Source organism: Pteropus alecto, unplaced genomic scaffold (assembly GCF_000325575.1).
Source record: "Pteropus alecto unplaced genomic scaffold, ASM32557v1 scaffold155, whole genome shotgun sequence".
Lineage (NCBI taxonomy): Eukaryota > Metazoa > Chordata > Mammalia > Chiroptera > Pteropodidae > Pteropus > Pteropus alecto.
Window position 1 is genome coordinate 2,722,368 of NW_006438113.1, and position 18,746 is coordinate 2,741,113.

An 18,746-nucleotide genomic window follows, 5' to 3' on the forward strand; every position below is an offset into this window, starting at 1 on the left:
TATACCTTTGAATATATTAATCATTTCAGTTATTGTATTCTTCATTTCTGTCTGGTTCTTTTTTATTTTTTATCTCTACATTTATGTTTCCTATCTCTTTGTTAAAGTTCTCACTGATATCACTGAGCACCCTTATAAGCAGTGTTTTTAACTTAGCATCTGGTAAATAGCTTGTCTACATTTTGTTTAGTTCTTTTTTTAGAGCTTTATTCTGTTCTTTCATTTGGGACATGTTTCTTTGTCTCTTCATTTTGGCTGCTTCCCTGCATTCATTTCGGTGTATTAGGTAAGGGTTGCTATGTCTCCCCATCTTCATAGAATAACCTTCTGTAATAAGTGTCTTGTGGGGCCCAGTGGCACAGTCTTCCCTGGTCATCTGGGCCACGTGCTCCAGGTGTGTCCTTTGTATGGGTTGTATATGCCCTCTGTTGTAGTTGAGCCTTGGTTGCTGTTTGCACTTCAGTGGGAAGAACTGATCCTCAGGCTGATTGCTTATAAAGACTGCCGGTGGCTACAGTGGAGGAGTTGTTGTGCAGGGGCTGACTCTATGGAGTAAGATTTGCTTTAGCAGGGCTCTGGTGCTTGACCAGTCTGCCTTTCGAGTTTGTCGTTCTTGAATGTGACCCTGGTGATGCTCTGGCTCAGACCAATGCTGGCCACTGGGCACACAGCCCTGGGCCTCTTGAGAGGGACCTTACTGCAGGTCAAGTTCAGATGCAGCCTGTGCCACATGGTATGAGCCACCAAAGAATCCGCAGATGACCAAGCCATAAACTGAGGCCTGCTGCTGCGAGTGCCAGGCTTGGGGCTGCTCAGCAAGATGTATGGGGCATGCTGAGGCCGGAAGCTGCTTGTTTAGGTTTTGTAAACCTTTGAGAGATTTTAGGAAAGTTTGCAGCATGAGCCCAGACAGGCTGTATGGAAATGTCACTGAAAGCAGCTTGGGTGGGCCTGCAAGTTGAGGTGAGATCTCAGGGAATCACCAGGGCAGGGCAAACTGTGAGCCAGGTTGATGGAGACTCAGGTATGGCAGCCACCTGTGTCTGCACACCAGGAAGGAGGAGGGCTCAACAAAGGAACAATGGCTTCTGCCAGAACTTCTGTCTGAGAGAAAGATGACCCTCCAGCTCTCACCCTGAAGCCAGATAATTCAGTTTCTTCCCATATGTCCCTGGCACCTTTTGAGCTGTTGCCCCAGAGCTGGAGCTTAAACCATGTGAGCCCATCAGTGAGTAAGTCAGTGCATGGGTCCCTAAAGTGTCAGCCCTTTGTCTCATTCATCTATAATCTCTGCTGATTTTCACAGCCAGAGATTGTAGGGACTTCTCTTCCCAGTATTAGAACACTGGGCTGGGGAGCCTTGTGTGGGGTTGTGATCCCTTGCTTTTCCAGGGAGATCTCTGTAGCCGTGACTTTCTCCTGATTCTCAACTGGCACGTGTTGGTGTGGAACCAGCCTGTTCCATGTCTCTGCCCCTCCTACCAGTCTCAAGGGGGCCTCTTTTGTGTGTCCCCAATTGTAGGACTTCTGTTCAGCTAGATTTTAGGCAGTTCTCAATGACGGTTTTGCTAGTTTAGTTGTAATTTAATGTGTTGTAAGAGGAGGCAAGCACAGTGTTCACCTACTCCTCCATCTAGACTGAAACAAAAACCCATTTTTTAAAGGAAATTTTCAGTCATGGCAAAAGTAGAGAGGATATCACAGTCCTCCCCTTCAGTCAGCTTTTATAATTTCTAACATTTTCCAGTTTTATTTCATTTACTCCTTGTGTTCAACATTTTTTTTTAAACCTGGAGTATTTAAAGGTAAATACAAAGCTTCACAGTTTACTTGTGTATATTTTAGTTTTATCTCTACAAGATAAAAAAGTTTTTAAAAAACTATACTCTTATCATACCTAAGAAGATGTATTTTGAAATATATGGTTACATTTGCATAAACAACACATCCATACATATATGTGATGTAGTAGAATTTGTTCCTGAGAAATTCCCATGATAAATTTTGAACAAAAGTGATCATAGCAAGGCAGGAACTTGTACTTCTATTGGCCTCTGTGTGCTTCCTTCCATAGGATCAAGGACCATCCAAGGGTTTTGTGGTGTGGCCATCATAAAGTATCCTGGGGCCATGGTGAAGGCAGGAGTGGACATACTGGCCTGCACTTCTGGCAAAGAAAGATTTGTAGTGGACAAGGGACAGAAGGGACAGGAGGAGGAAAGGGGTCATGGAAGTGGAATGCAGCATAGTGGTGAGAGTCAGGAGCATGTAAATGTTCAGCTGCTTCTGTGAACACAAAAAAGTTAGGGAGAGCAAACAGGTCCACAGAGGATTTCTGGAAATTTGATTCCTTTATACCCTTAGACTGTCTCTTAAAAAATCCTGAAGTAAAGATGCACATTACTCAGATTGATTAGGCGATATGAGAATAGGGATAAGAGCATAGACTCTGGAACCCAGTTTCTTGGGCTTAAATGTTGGCTTTGCTTCTTAGTGGCTTTGGAAGATCAGGCAAGTCACTCTATTTTTCTATGCCTTAATTTTCTTGTCTGTAAAATAGGTATAATTATAGTACCTACCTCATAGGGTTGTCTGGATGATTACATAAGTTTTTGCATATATAGCTCTCAGAAAAATGCTTGGAACATAGTAAGACCTCAGTAAATGTCATCACAGTAAATGTTATCACCATTTACAGTGTCTATGTCAGTTTGTGTGTGTGTGTAATGGGGATTAGTGTTACTCAGCATGTAGAGCAGGGCCATTTGGAACATCAGATATTATTAGGATCACATATGTGTGTATATATATAAATATATATATAATGACATGTTATTTATGCTAATATTATTCTACGTTCTATTTAATTAATGTCTAACAGATGCTATGGTTTAAGATTCAGTTGTTATGCTCTTGGGAAACTTACCTATGTAGAGTTTTGACCATGCAATTTTAAGGTAAATGCCTTTGATTCAGAAAATATTTGTAAGCAGGGCAACTTGCTTTTAGAATGAAGCCGTTGCTAGTCCCAGGCCTCTGCTATTAGCAATCTAAGGGGGAAATTTTCTCTTTTCTCTTTTTTTCTTCTGGTTTATTAGAGCCTGTATTCCTAACACTGGGAAGAGGGCCTGGCACAGATGATATACTCAGAAAATGTGCTATTAAAGGAATGATTGAGCTAATGAATAAATGACTAGACCTTATTTAGCCATAGAGATGCTTTTGCACGATTTCATAATGTCATGCAGATGTTCCCAATATCACCAGCCTGTTGCTGCAAAATAAAGTCACTTGATTTATTGATCAAATTATGGTCACTTAATCCATTACCACCTCATTTGGGAAACTAGTCCCTTCAGAGCACTGCCTCCCCGCCCCCTCCCCTCCAAAAGTTATTTCTGTGAATCCCCTAAGGGGTCTTCACATCCACATGCCAGTCTGGAAGCCTTAGTCCTCACATGGCATCTTCCCCACTCTCCTGGTCCATCCTTTTGTGGCCAGGGCCTTGAAGACTATCAGGGAAGCTTCGCTGCCTGCCAACATATGCCAACATCCAGGCTAGGTGGGCTGACACTGGATTCTCTCAAAAGTTCCAGACCTCAGAGTGACCAATTCTTGAAGTCCTTAGAGAAGAGGAAACTTTGGCTCTTCCTTAGGTCTTGCCACACATTGTCAGCTGGTGTCTGGGGACAGATGTTTAGTCAAGTTCCACAGGTTTTCATAGAGACAGGCTCATCAGTTCCTAACTCCTTCATAGTGTAGATGCTCAATCACAGGCTGCAGGGCTGCACAGGTCTGCAGCCCTGAGGTGCCTGCCCTGCTCTCCTCCACTTCCCTCTAGTCCACTCTACTCTCTTCTCCAGGTACTAAGGAAAGGTTCCCAGGCCTAGCAGTGGGTTAAAATATCCAGAGTTAAGGATATGTGGAGGGGTGTCCTCTCCTCCAGGACGTGATGCTCTAGCACGTGGACTATCAGCCATCCTCAAACACCTTTTTATACAACTAAGAATAGCAATTGTCCTCTGAGCTTGTATCAGCAGATACCAAGCTGGTGGCAGGTGTTTTACACAGACTAGTTCTTGTCATCTTTGTAGCAATGATTCTTTGTACCATGTATTAATGAGGAAAATGTGGCCCAGGGTGGCTTTATCTCTTGCCCAAAGTTATACTTAGGTGGCAGAACCAGGATTCAGATCCAGGGCTGTCAGACTTTAAAGCATTATATTATTTCATATAATTGAAAGTCACGGTAAAAACACACACTGTTCCGCAGACTTCTTTAAGTCATCTCTGTTGATTGCCCATGGGTCTAAAACTCCATTCTTAGGGCCCAGGAGGAGGAGGAGATCCTGCCCAATCTGTCACCCCTCCCTCCCAGCTCTTTACCTTGAGGCCTAACATTGTGCCAGTTTGTAGTCTAGGCCCTTCCCAGTGTGACCGGGCCGGCAGTTCCTTGGCCCCCATCATTCCCCAGCAGTGAAATCAGCCTGGCCTCACTGCCACAGGCTGGGGGTATTCTCTAACGCCAAACACATGTGCTTGTCTCTTATGTTTGGTGGTGCCCTCCTACTCTTTCTCAGTATGGCTCATGCTTTATGAAGTATGGGACTTTCCCCATACTTCCCAGTGCAAGAGTTGCCCACATGCCCAGTTTCCAAGATTAGTTTTACCTTTCTCAAGTACCTGGGTGTGTCCAGGAGCCTACTCCAACACACAGAACCCAGATTTTGGCCTGAGCTTCCAGTCCAGAGGCCTTCGTAACCACTGCCCCCAAAGACAACACTGCTTACCAGGTTTTTATGCCTACACCAGGCTTCCAAACTCCTGTCCTTGCTGGGCTGGGTTGGGGATAATTACTTCTAGCTCCAGATCTCATTCGTTCCCAAGCAGCCCTGCCAGGGCTTGTTCGCTTGGGAGGAAAGCCCAGTCCAGGTCCATGACGTGCCACACTCAGGTAGACAAATCCTACAAACGTGCTGCTGTTAGAGGTGTCCACATGGCAATTTGAACAGCCTTCCACAGAGTTGGATCTGGAGATGGAGAGATAAATCCATCCACCAAAGGAGCCAGGAGGCTGGCTGAGCTTGGATGTGTGTCATGAAGACTAGTCTGTACAAGTCAACTAACAGGAATATCAGTAACGAGCTGCAGATCAGTTTGGATGTCGGTTAACAGATTTTATTTACCATTTACAAAAGAGGATAATTGCATGCAAATTAGGAGGATGCTGTACTCGCTGTGGAGGGTGAACTTGGTCCAGCACAGCCTTCTCCTGAAATATGGACTGCAAAGGACCTATTTGTTCAGTCTGGGCTCCTGACTTCTTAGAGCCCATCTCTTAACAATCTCTGGGTTGGGGACCGCAGAAGCCCCAGTAAGGATCCTGCACACCAGCACACCTGAATAACACCTCAAAGCACAGACTCAGAAATTAAGAAAACTTTATATGCATATCATCTGTTTAAATAAAATCACTGATGTATTATTCTAGAGGGGTTATTAGTGGGCAGAGGAAAATGCAACGAACTGTTATATTTTTCTCTGGGTATTCATTTCTAGAGTTCCTTACAGCGAGTTTCCTGAAAGTCAGACAGAATCTCTTTATATTAACCACAGAGGCCTACAAGTCTTCTCCCCTGGGGGAGGTGGTCTCAAGCTTACAAGGTGGGCCCCAGCTAGAAGACAATGCTGAAGAGCCAGGAGTCCTCAGACCAGGTCCCTCTGGCAATTGGGTGTGGCCTCTGGCAATCTCTCTTCTCTTGGCTACTTGTTTTTGTCATCTTGACAAATGGAGGTTTGGACTGGATGTGCCACCCAGCTCTTGTGCTCTCTGATGGCAGCTGGCCAGGGCTGCACAGGGGGTGTGGTAGTGGTGATGGGGAGAAGGAATGGATGGAGAGGTATGTGTATCAAAGGCAGTGCCGTCATCCAGCTCCGGATGCCGCGGATCAATGGCAGCACCCTAACCCAGCACAGCACCTCCTGGGGTACTTGGCAGAGTAGCTAAGAGGTTTCTAATACTTTCCAGAAGAGCTGCACCCCAGAGAACTGGTCTGTAAGAAAATACTTTAGATGTGTGCTGCTTTGCACTTGGTTAAAGCCCTTGTCACCACTGTTTATTTCGATCTTCATCCTGGACCTCTGCGTGAGGCAAACGAGACTTACTTTCTTCATTTTACAGGAAATTACAGGGATTGAGAAAGATGATCAGAGAGTCTAAACAGCTTTCCCAAGGTTACACCACGTGCACCAAAGAGCCGGATAAAAATGGGCATCTCCCCATATCTCAGTCTTGATATTCATCCTCCACCTGCACTGTCTCTTCACAGACTTATGCTGGGACAGCTGCTTATAGAGGGGATTGAAGCCGCTCCTAATGCCTCTAGGGCCACCATTCTGACTCCAGCTTGGACATTTTCGGTCCCAGGGCAGCCCTGGTTGAGGCACCTGCCCTCACTCTTGAAAGGCCCATCTTACACCTCTGTGTCCCTGGTCTCCTGTAGGCACAGCAGAGGCCCACAGGGTCTACCCGAACACCATCCCCATCTTCCCAGTGGCTTTCAGGTACAATTCCGCAGTCGGCGTGTTTGCAGTGCATCTTGGCCCTTTTCTGCCGCATCTGTTCTCCCTCAGCCTGCGCAGTTCACTGATCTCCAACTTTAGCCAGCACCCAACCTTTTTCTGCTCCTGCTCTTAGCTAGAGGCTTCTAGTTGGCCTTGTCACATGTGGCCGGGGACCTGCTCCTCGTCTAAGGCTGCTGAGGCCTCAGGAGGACCTGAGGGACTGTGAGGTCTGGGGTTGGTGAGTAGATGACACATAGAACTGGCTCCTTGTTAATTCCCAACCTCTGTGGAATGGGGAGCATAGTAGCTGTGCCAAGGATCTGGGTGATAGGGAGGTATTTGCCAATCGTAGCCAGAACCAGAGAAATCCGGAGCCCTGGATACAGGGGTTACACCATTGTATAAAACAGGAATGACCCTAAGGAGCAGAGTGGGGAGCACAGAGTGGGAAAGAGAGGGGCCACAGACACACTCTAGAAGTAAGCCTTGCTAGCTACACTCTTCTTCTCAAACTTTTGCCTGAGCTCAGATACCAGAGCTGACTGGACGGGGCTTCCCAAGGCCTTGGGTTTGGGAGACCACTGGGGTTGAGAAGGGGTGAGTGAGCCAGAGACTGTAGGCACAGTCCAGGGGGCTGTACCTGAGCTGGGCGCCATTCCCGGTGGTGGAGGGGGAGCTGGGGCTCTGGGGGGTGGAGGGGTCCCTAGGCTGTTGTTGTTGCAGTTCTCATTGGGAGGATCCTCTTTAAGCACAAACTTGGCAGCTGCCTTGGTCTTGTTGAACTTGAGCCACTCGATGCCGACAGCGCGGGGTGCAGGGCTGGGCCGTTTGCGGAGCACACGCCGCACTGGAAGGACCTTGTTGGATTTCTTGTTGCGCCAGAAGGTGGCAGTGGAGATGAGGACGGTTATAGCCACAATGATGGCCATGATGCCGGCCAGCACACCCACAGCCTTCATGGGGTTGTCTTTGGTCTGCATCAGGAAGGCGTCAATGGGGCTTCGGGACATCATCTGGAAGAGAGAGCCACCCCTGCATCCAGCTGTTCCTGCCTGGTCCCTGGAGGACAGGGCAGGGGTTGTGAGCTCCGTTAAGCCTGATGGTTTTTAAACTTTCTGGCATCAGGCATTCCTTGAGAATCTGATGATCATTGTGGACTCCATTCCAGAAAAATGTACACAGAGAAAACACAATGTACACAATTCACCAGAAAAGAGTGCACAGAGAGAGCATGATGCAAACACCCTTTTTCAGATTAAGATCTGCATTAGCTGGACTTTGTTCTCCAGAGAGAACGAAGGATATCTCTCACCTTTGATTATGGAGGACACATCTACCCAAATGTATCAGGAATTCCTGAAGTGATGAATTTCTGCCTGACATTGAGCTGAAAACTACATGATGATTGCACTTCTGCCTTTCAACACCCATGTGAAGAAGGCATCACTATTCCCATTTTATAGGAAGGGAAGTGGAGGCCTAGCAAAGTCTAAAGTCACACCATTGATAAGTGTTGAAACTAGGATTTCAACCTGCTTCCAAAGCCTGTGTGTTTGCTAGAACAGGAGCCTTTGTTAGCACTGTCTTTTAGAAGGGATCTGGAGATGGTCTTTCTCCCTCCGACCATGTCGCGGTGAGACCAGGGCTGGCCGTCGGACCCTCTTCCCAACCTGGGATTCATACCCACCTCAGTATCTGTGATGTCAATCTTGAGTAAGGCTGTGGTGCTGAAGGATGGGGAGCCACGGTCTTTGGCCTGCACCTCTAGGGACCATGTGTAGTCCCCGTTGGGTGTGATATTGTGCAGGGCATCCAGGGAGCGGATGGAGTTCTTGAGTCGAATCTCTCCCGTGTGTGCATCGATGTCAAACACATTGGCTGGCTCTGAGCGGGTGATGGAATAGTCCACCAGGTTGTTGGGCTCCTCTGCATCCTGGTCTGTGGCCTGGGCACAGAGAGGGACACACATGGTTGAGCTTCCAGGACAATAGTTATGTACTCTAGTTAAACCAATATGTCATATGGAGCTTCCTGGATTATGGGAAATGTTTCTGATCCTATTGAGTATACTGGAGTTGGGAGAGAAATTGAATGTGTGCCCTGCTATGTGCCAGGGTGTGTGCCAGGCCATCTATGTGTGTTACGTTGTTCCATTCCCAGAACAGTCTAGGGAGTAGGTATTGCTGAAAAACAAAAGTTTGGATACTCAGTGACTTGTCTAAGGATAGATAAGTAGAAGAAAGGGAGCTGGGATTCAAAGTCAAGTCTGCAGGGTTTTAGAGTCTATGCTTTTCTGCACTAGGAAGACAGTGCAGTTCAGTGGGAAATGTGTTGCTTTGAAATCAGACTGACCAGCTATGTGAACTAAAGTAAACCAACATTTAACCGATCTGAGGGTCAATTTTTTGTTTTGTAAAGTGGCAATAGTATCTTCTTTTCAGAGCTATTTCTGAGTTGAGATGGGGTTGGGAATATACAAAGTATCTTAAACACCCCGGCCCAGAGTGAGAATCCAATACATTTTCTTTTAAAATAAATTCTTATGCTACACTTATAGCCACTAGACAAGGCTTTTAGGGGAGCTTACCTGTCTTGGAAGCCTACCTCAATTTTCACTGGGGACCCCAGCACCATTGTCTTCTCTTGGATTCTCTTTCCAAACTGGGGGTAGTGGTCATTGACATCTAGCAGAGTGACGAACACCTCAGCCAGGCTGTACCTGCCCTCCATGTCCTCTGCTTTCACATAGAAGTTGAACCTGGCAGTGGCCTCAGCATCCAGGCTGGCCCAGGGCTGGGTGTAGATGATCCCAGTAGATGGATGTATCAGGAAGCTGCTGGGCACAGAGAGCTCAGACAGGGGTGTACACAAGGACATGCGCATGCACATGTGTGCACACACATGGATGTACACGTGCCTGCAGTAATGAGCTGCCTTTAGAAAGTGGCAGTAGTGCATTATGCAGCTCCTCTAAGGTGTCCCAACTGCCCCTATCCCCTATCTTGCAGTGTGACTGAGGGAGGCAGGTCTACCCATCTACTTACTCATCTATCAAAATTGAACTTAACAACCTGAGTCACAGTCCTCTCCTTTCCTTCTATGGCCTGCTCCTCCCTAGCCCAGCACTGCTTACCTGGCTCCTGAGGTCCTGGATCCTAACTCCAGGCCATCTTGATGACCCTTTCTCTCTCAGATCCCAGCATCTCACGGAGTGTGTCCCCAGTGCTTCTGCCTCAGGCTCTCCACTGCTTCCTTCTACTCCTTGCCCCTATGTTTGCCTCCCTGTCCTTTCCAGTTTCCTCCTGCCTTTGGCATAGACCCTATCCCCCCTCAGCCTCCCAAATTCCTTGCCCAACGCCTTGTCTAGGATTTTGGATCTACTTACAGGTCTGCCCCAGACCCATAGATGGAGTATTTGACTTCACCCCAGGGACCTGTGTCTGGATCCACAGCCTGGAAGAGAGAAAGCTCCTAGTGGCATCTGCCTTTTTGTCTGGGCATGTTGGCAGCCCAATGTCTGAGGGTTGTTTCCAATGGCAAAACAAGAGATTTTAGGGTTTGCCAAACTGGGGAAAACTGATATGGATGCCTGTCCTGGAGACCTAGTTTTCTGCTCAGGAGGTGTCCAGTGTTGGAGGAACCAAAAGGTATAGATCTGGAAGGCATGTATTCTTCCTTTGTAAATGAGAAAGGGAAAGGAGGTAAGTCCTGTGCCCTGAGCTTGGGATTCACACTTATCTCCTCCTTATAGTCCCATAAGGTTCTGTTATCTTCATTGTATAGAAGGGAAAAACAGGTGCTCACAGAGGGCATGTAGCTTGTTCAAGGACACAGCTAATAAGAGTTGTGTCCTTGTTCAAGGACACAGCTAATAAGGACACAGCTAATAAGGGCTTTGCAATTCAAACTGAAGCCCAAGTTTCTCTGACTTCATAAGGTCCCCTTTGGTGGGGTTTCCAACTCCACCCTCAGTCCTTGGGCCAGTCCCCAACCTACGGTGACAGCCACCACGTTAGAGCCCCCCGGGGCATTCTCAGGGATCCTGGCAATGTAGTAGTGAGAAGTGAACTTGGGGACATTGTCGTTGGTGTCCAGGAGCTGGATCACTACATCTGCTGTGGAGCTGAACTTTTCTGGGGTGTTCACTTCAATGGCCAGGAGCTGGAGGAGGAAGGAAAGCAAGGACTTGTTTGGGTGGCAATCACCCTGCAGAGAACCTTCCCACTTCCTGTCTCAGCCCTAGACCAGCGCCTACCTGCCTCTTCTCACTTCTTACTCTCAGCTGCTATTCTTGTTACCACCTGCAGGGCCACCTGTAAGGCCTTCCATCATTTCTCCCCACTGACTTGCAATGCCAGCTTTCTTATAGTTCCCAATTGTATGTCAGCCAGTTTCTTTTGTTGCACACATTCGAATATTCTTTTTTATTTCCAATTTTAAAATTAACTTTTCTTTATGACATAATTTAATATTTTTTAGAGCAAGTTCCTGACTAATATTCTTTTTAAAAATTTTCTTATAGGTTTATTTTTCCAGATAAAAACCAATGTAATTGTGTCAAGCCCCCCACCATCACCCTGAAGAAATTCTAAGTAAGATTTAATTGAGGTGGCATTGAATTCCTTATTAAGGAGAATTTGCATTTTTAATAGAATATGCCTATACATTTCTTGTCTTCTTTATATCCCTTTGCTAAATTTTCGCATTTTTTTTTTTTGTCATTTAGATGCTGCATGTTTCTTGTTATGGTAATTCTTAGGAATTTCATCTGTCATTTGTCATTGTAAAAGACAATCTTTTATTACTTTATTCTCATTGCTATTTTTTTTTGTACATAGGAAAACTATTAGATTTTGTGTATTAACTTTGTAACCAATCATGTTAATCACTTTGCTACTTCTAATAGTTTTTCAATTTCTCTCAGATTTTTTCTAAGCAAACAATCACATCACCTAAACATAATGATAATTTGTCTCTTTCTTTCTAATGTTTATACCTCTTATTTTCATTATATTTCCAGGGATAATGTATAAATAATAGCGGTGAGAGCAGGCATCCATGTCTTGTTCCTGAATTCACAGAATACTTTTAGAATTTCATTTTTAAGAATGATGTTGGTTATCGATGTGTATAATTTTAAATAATTATAACAATTTAAATAATAGCAATGAAGAATTTATTTTTCCTTTTTATTAAAATATATTATTTATATGTTTATGTATAATAGGCATCGTTTATATGTTTACAATTTTAAATAATTATAAATACAAAGGAGTATTTTTTTCATCTTCCATTAAAACTTTTTTTTGGAATAGATGGCAGATATCAAGTGTATATGACAAGAACATTTATCTTGACAATTAAATAGTTTTTCTTTCTCCATCTATTAACACAGCACATTATATATTGATAGTTTCCCTTCGAACTCTCATTGCATTCCTGGGGATAGCTGTAGTTTAGAAGCCGGAGCTCAGAGAGGCAGCGCGAGCAGTGGGAAAAGGCTCCCCATATCAGCAGGAGGGGCAGGGGGTGACAAGAGACTCCTCGGGAATGAGTCCAGGTGCTGGGATCCCCATTCAGGGCAGTGCAAAGCATCACTTACCTTGAAGGTTAACACTTTGAACTTTTCAAAATCAATGGCGGCTGAGTTTTCCACAATGATCGTGACTTGGGCTTCATTCAGGACCGTCTGAGGGACCACTCGGAAGATGCCCCCGGGTCCCACTAGCCGCAGGTTGAATTTGGCATTGGCTCCCTAGGCAACAGAGTTTGGAGAGAGGAAACAGGGAGGACAAAGGAGAATAGAAATTCATTATATAGTCCTGCTAAGTGAAGAGACTTCGTATGCCCTTAACCTTGGAGGTAAGTATTATTACTTTTTTCTATAGGTGAGATGATCAAAGATCAGAAAGATTTAGCAGGCTATGAAGACTACACAAGGGAAAAAACACGTAGGCTTAGCCCTGTGTTGGGCATAGAGGCAACGGGACACATTTTACAAACACCTGTCAGGCAGGTCAGATGTTGAGATGCTTTTGTTTGACTGATTTTTACTTTTTAAATGATTGCGAATGTCTTTAGGCCAAGCAGATATTCTTTGGTTAGCTATCCTCTCTCTTTCTCTCTCTCTCTCTCTCTCTCTCTGTCTCTCTGTCTCTCTATCTTTCTCTCTGTTATACCCCCTTGTTTTATTCATTTTGTGACCCATCAGGCCCCTTGTGACATAAGCAGTGAAGGCTGATGCAGACTAAGCTTTGGTACCTTGGCCCCATATAATTTAGAGGAAGACAGGATGTAGGGCAGGGCCACACACCTGGTCTGAGTCGTTGACGGTGATCTTGAGGCCCCGAAGAATCTCCCCCTGAGGCGGGTGCTCATACATGGACAGCTCAAATCTGTTCTGGGGTCCACTCTCTCCATAGAATGTAGGCGGATGGTTGTTGAGGTCCACGATCCTGATGGTGACTGGGGCCATGGCCTGAGCAGCTGGGCTCCCTGCAGAACTGACTTCAGTCACCTAGGATGGGGACAAGTGGCTATGGTTGTGTGACAGGCTGACTCCAAGGTGGCTCCAATGATCTCTACCTCTTGGTATTCATTCTTGAGTAATTCCTTCTCCTTAAATGTGGCCTGACCTGGTGACTTGCTTCTAACTGATAGAATATGGCAAAGATGATGAGATATCACTTAGTGATTAGATTATAAGAGATTCTAACTATCATCTTTTAACAGACTCTTGCTGGCTTTGATGAAGCAAGCAGCTGTGGTAGAATGCCCATGTTTCAAGGAACTAATGGTGACCTCTAGCCAACACTCAGCAAGGAACTGAGGTTCTGAGTCCAACAGTAAATGAGGAAATGAAATCTTGCCAATAACCATGTGAGCTTGGAGAGTGTGCTCTTTCTTCAGTACAGCCTTCAGTGAGAACCCAGTCCAGGGTGACAACTGGATGGCAGCCATTTGAGATTTTGACATTGAGGACCTAGCTAAGCTGAGTCTGGATTCCTGACCCACGGAAAATTCAAGATACACATGTGTGTTTTTTAAAGCCACTAAGTTTGTGGTAATATATTATAACAGCCATAGGAAACTAATACAGTGCTGGTACTAATCCTGCTTAGCAGATGAGGCACAGAGTGGTGAAGAAGTCACCTGGCATCACAGCTAGTGAGTAGCAGATGTGTCTGATTCTTTAGCCAGTGCTTTCTCTACCTCACCACACAGCTCCCTCTTTGCAGTCAGACATGGATTCAAACCCTAGCTCTACCACGTTCTGTCCTTGTGTCCATTGACCAGGGAGAGGGTACAAGGAGGAAGGTGTGGAGATGCAGCAATAAATGACTAATACAGGTTGCAAAGCCAGGGCCGAGAGTCCATAGGCACCTCAAGAAGCATGTGGCAAATACCATATGAGCCCCTTCAAGGACTTCCTTCCTTTTTGGTCTATAAACACACTCTTGTCTTACCTATCCTAAAATTTCCTTCCCCGGACCCCGGTCTGTAACACTCTACCTGTTTCTTAACTCTCCTTTCTTAGAAGCCTACACCTGCTGTCTTCATTTCATACTTCCCATCAATTCTCAGACCATCCCTAGTTCAGATACTTCACATTGACTTCCATGTAGCATGTGGCCCTGCCATTCTCTTTTACCTTTCCTAGAGCTCTATGCCCTCGGCTAATGCGACTGCTCTCTGCAGGTTCCCCTCAACCTCTGGGATATCTCCTCCACGTGCTCCTCCTTCTTCCTCACCCTAAACCTTAGATGTGCCCGCAGCTGTGTACTTGGCCTACGGCTCCTCTCTCCCCACAGCCATACTCTGGGTGATTTCATTCCCTCTCATCCTTTAACAGCTACCTGTATGTTTGTACTCTCTCCTCTAAATTCTAAATCTGTATACCCAGGTTTGGATGTTTTAACTTGAATGTTCCTGAAGCACCAAAATTCATCATGCCTGTCCTATCCAATTCGCCTCCTTCGGCATGGTATCACCCTAAGCTCATCCATCTCTCTCTTTCCCCCGACGCCTCATAGCCAGTTGACTGCCACATTCTGTGGAATCTGCTTCCTTCATATTTTGTGATTTGTCCGCTTTTGCCATTCCACATCCCCTCATCTCCATGGGTCCTCTTCGCCTGTCGCCTTTTGGCTGATGGCACTGCCCCCTTGCCTGTTGTCTTTTTCTCTCCAAACCCAAGTCAGTACCAGTATTTTCAAATGCTAGGCTGGCACTGGTGCCAGAATCACCTGGGAGCTCAAAACATGCAGAGTTCTGGGTTCACCTCAGCCACTCTGGGTTCCCACTCCCAGGAGTGGGTTCTAGAAATCTTCATTTACCATGCTCTCTGAACTTGAGAACCCCCTTGTCTAGTGAGCAGCCTGCATAAGCTTTTTGACATGACTCTAATCCTGCTCAAAACATTTCAATGGCTCTAGTGCCCTGGGGTAAGAGCAGCTACATAATTTTCAGGCCCAGTGAAAAGTGAAAATATGGGGCCCCTTGTTCAAAAATTATTAAGAATCTCAAGATAGCAAGAGCAGAGCATTTAACCCCAGCATGGGACCCTTCTAACCATGGTCCTTGTCCATGAAGCTGGCCTTGCTCCAGGGAAAACCCATATCTGGTATTCAGGGCCATGGCTCCTCTGGCCCCAGCCCTGGAATCCAACCATTCCTCCATCTACATGTTGCCCATGGACATTTTGCTCCAGTCCTACTTGATTCCTTGTCTCCCTAGTATATTATGTGCCCTCGCCTCCAGCGTGGCTCTTTGCACTTTCCTAGCTTGGAAAGACTCCACTCCACCTCCACCCCACAAGCACTCCCCTCCACCAGTCTCCACCTGTTGGGTCCTACCTGTGCTCAAGACATAGATGCCTCAGTCCTACCTTCTCCTGCTTTGTTACAGCTCTCTGCTTGTGAATGTACATCTTTCTGTCACCAGAGGCTTAGTGTGCATTTGCTGCAGCCTTCACACAGGCTACCTGAGGTAGCCCCCTCCTCAGACTGTGAGTTGGGAGCTGGCCCTTCTGGGGCCAGACGGCAGGGAAGGCCAAGCTAGAGGGAAGTTACCTGTACATGCAGTTCATACACCTCTCTCCGGAGCTGAGCAGGGCTCTGTGTGACGGAGATGGCTCCAGAAGTCTCATTAATTTCGAAGGCTTCATCACTCCCTGTCACAGAAGAGAAACGCACCCTGCAGTTCTGACTAGGGCCACAGGAGGGCACAAGAGAGTTGTGCCAGGTAGGGTGCCATATGTTCCTCAAGCATTATCTCACTGAAGTCTCCAGTATAGAATGTAATTCTATCATCCATGTCTTGCCAATGAGGAAACTGAGTCTCAGAGGGGCTAAGTAACTGTGTCCAAGGTTACAAAACAAGTGCAGAGCTGGGATTTGAACTCACTTCTATCTGGCTCCCAGCTTCCATAGTACTTAGCTTCTCTTATGTATTGTGTGAGTGTGCGCACATGCGTGTGTGCATGTGCGTGTTGGAAAGAAAAAGAGAGAAAGGAAGAGATTCAGAGGAAGGGAGATAAGGAAGAAGAGAGAGAGAAGGGAAGGGAGGGAGGGCAACCCCCCCCCCAAAAAAAAAACCCCAAAAAAACAAAGAGAGAAGAAGAGGAAAGAGACTAGAGAAGCGAAAAGGAGAGTCCAGAAGAGAGAAGAGAGGGGTGCTTGGTGATTGAGTAAAGGTTTGAAGTGGTGGTGGGGAGGGAAGGTAGTTGAGGGCCTGTGTTCCTAGAAAAAGGAGGCTGTGTGTGATTGTTGGCATGTTTGTTCATGAATGAGCTGCTGAAGGGGGAAGTGTGCACCAGGCAGAGGAAAGAGACTAGAGAAGCGAAAAGGAGAGTCCAGAAGAGAGAAGAGAGGGATGCTTGGTGATTGAGTAAAGGTTTGAAGTGGTGGTGGGGAGGGAAGGTAGTTGAGGGCCTGTGTTCCTAGAAAAAGGAGGCTGTGTGTGATTGTTGGCATGTTTGTTCATGAATGAGCTGCTGAAGGGGGAAGTGTGCACCAGGCATTCTCCATTGCCTCCTCCAACCGTGGCCCTAGCAACCCTCCTAGGGCCAGGGTTGGAGGAGGCAATGGCGTCTGAGTGAGAGTATATAGACATATGCATGTCTGGGTTCAGACGTAAGGTGTGATGGCCCCACTGAGGGGCCTGGCCCTGTAGGGACTATCCACTGAATGCTGCAGAGCCCACCCCAGGGCTGGCCCTACCCACTAGTTGTTGCTCAGTTGTGGAAAGAGCATAGACTTGGAGTCAGCAGCCTTAAGTTCAAACCCAGTGGGAACTTGAGATGCCCATTTAGCTTCTCTGAGCCTCGGTTTTTCATCTATATGTAGGACTAGTACTAAGGAAATGCCATATCATCATTACATTTAATTCATTTAACTCAAGTATATGTTTGAGGCCAAAACATTTTTAAAAATTAGAAAAAAACATAGCGATTTAAAGAACATAAGACATGTTGCCACCCTTCCTTGTCAATAAGCATATGCCCAGGGTGAAGGGAATATAAATCTGTGACACTCGATATGCTCCCCCACCCAATGCTTTTACCCTTGTCACAGGACATAATGACAAGTGGGGGTCAGAGGACATGCCCATGGAGACTTGCTGCCTGATGGAGGGACCCAGCCTCTCCTCTTTATACATCTTGTGCTTCTGGCCCTATAGAGGAAACTAGGACTCAGAGAGGTTGAGGAACCTTGCTTTGGTCACCCAGGGAGTCAGAGTTGCTGCCCAGTGATGGCCTGTCCCCAAAGTTGCCCCAGACTCACCGTTCATGAGACTGTATAGAATGCGGTTGGGTTTGCCCCGATCTCCATCCATGGCGACCACCGTCAGTACCTCCGAGCCCTTGGGGTAACAGGAACAGCTGCTTGAGGCTCATTGGTGAGGTGAGGGCTCTCCCTTCCTCTGACATTGCCCCTATCATGGAAGGGAGGTGCTGCCCCCACTCAATCCCTGCTCTGTGGGAGCTCAGAACACCCACTGGCCTTCCGGGGCTGGAGGGACAGCCTGAGCCCCGCTGCTCCTCATCCACAAGGGTTGCCATGTGGGCTGCCCAGGGATCCTCGGGCTTCACACGTCTTACACTGCCTCTTTTCCCACATATCAGACTCAGCCCTTACGTCTACTGTTCCCACCCTTCAGCTTCACTCCTTCTTCCTCATCTATTTTTTGCCTTTAGAGGTGTGGAGAAGGAGAGGTAAGAAATTGGTGGGAGAGGGGCCCGTACAGAGCAGGTCCAATGCATTTTTTCCTGTGGCCCTGGAGTGCTGTTTGAAGGGTTTGGGCAGGGGTGCCACAACTAGACAAATCCTGTTCTGCCTTGGCCTGACACCCTCTTCTAAGCTTCCTACTCAGGTCTTTCTCCCTGGCCTATCCATACTCGGGCCGCTTCCTGACTGTCAAGTGCTGCCTCTTCTCCCCTCAGCACCTCCCTCCACCATTAGCTCCTCAGCAGGACAGGGCAGGCCTACCCCTGCCCCATCTTGCTGCCCTCCACCAGGGCAGCCCAGCATTTCTCTCCCCCTTGCTCTAGGCTCATCTCCACCATTCAGCTGCCATCTCTGGAAAGGTATTATTTTAGCTTGGGCCAGCATGCAAATGGTCATTAGTAAGTGTTTTTCATCATTTTACAAAGTTGGGAATAATCAGAAACCAGGGAAGTGAACATTGAGAATGCAATTCAATTCTACAGAGAGTTCTTGAGCCATGGTCATGTAAAGTCTGGTTCTGGCTATATCTCTCTTCAGGGAGTTCATGCTCTGGCAGGGGCGTCCTGTGAATACATGGGTGCATACCAAGGAAGGGTGGACTCATGGAATGGGTGTACCTAGTGTGAGAGCAGAGAGGCAGAACTCTCATCTCAACCGAAGGTGTCAGGGGAAGCAGTGCCTGGGCGAGGGACATCAGGCCCACGGGCACGTTTCAGGCAGAGGGACAGGGGCTGAGTGGCAAGACGGGCTGGGGTAGATAGAGGACAATGAGGGCTCATGGGTGGAGGGGCAACTGGCCCTCAGGTGCCAGGCCAAGGAATGGAACCTTTCCTGAGAGGCCTAAAGACGAGTGCAGTAGCCCAAACACTGGCATCAGGGACTGCACGGACGGGGAGAGAGCTGAGGCCAGCCTTCGAGCTGAGCCCATGTGATGTCTACCAAGGGTCGTGCTGG

The 18,746-nt window shown here is 46.9% G+C and overlaps 1 protein-coding gene across 2 annotated transcripts in view; it reads right to left on the reverse strand.

Annotated features, from left to right (window-relative positions):
* Positions 1 to 5,169: 5,169 nt before the first annotated feature.
* Positions 5,170 to 18,746, reverse strand: part of CDHR1 (cadherin related family member 1) — a 22,156-nt gene continuing 8,579 nt past the window's right edge. For both annotated transcript variants that reach the window (XM_025049440.1, XM_006915462.3), the window contains 9 exons: positions 17,349 to 17,427; positions 15,636 to 15,736; positions 12,878 to 13,081; positions 12,167 to 12,319; positions 10,561 to 10,725; positions 9,950 to 10,017; positions 9,169 to 9,397; positions 8,252 to 8,509; positions 5,170 to 7,577 (listed from right to left, as the gene is read on the reverse strand). In XM_025049440.1, the coding sequence (XP_024905208.1) occupies positions 7,038 to 7,577; positions 8,252 to 8,509; positions 9,169 to 9,397; positions 9,950 to 10,017; positions 10,561 to 10,725; positions 12,167 to 12,319; positions 12,878 to 13,081; positions 15,636 to 15,736; positions 17,349 to 17,427 (1,797 nt within the window). In that variant the 3' untranslated portion in view covers positions 5,170 to 7,037. The remainder of the gene's footprint in view (positions 7,578 to 8,251; positions 8,510 to 9,168; positions 9,398 to 9,949; positions 10,018 to 10,560; positions 10,726 to 12,166; positions 12,320 to 12,877; positions 13,082 to 15,635; positions 15,737 to 17,348; positions 17,428 to 18,746) is intronic.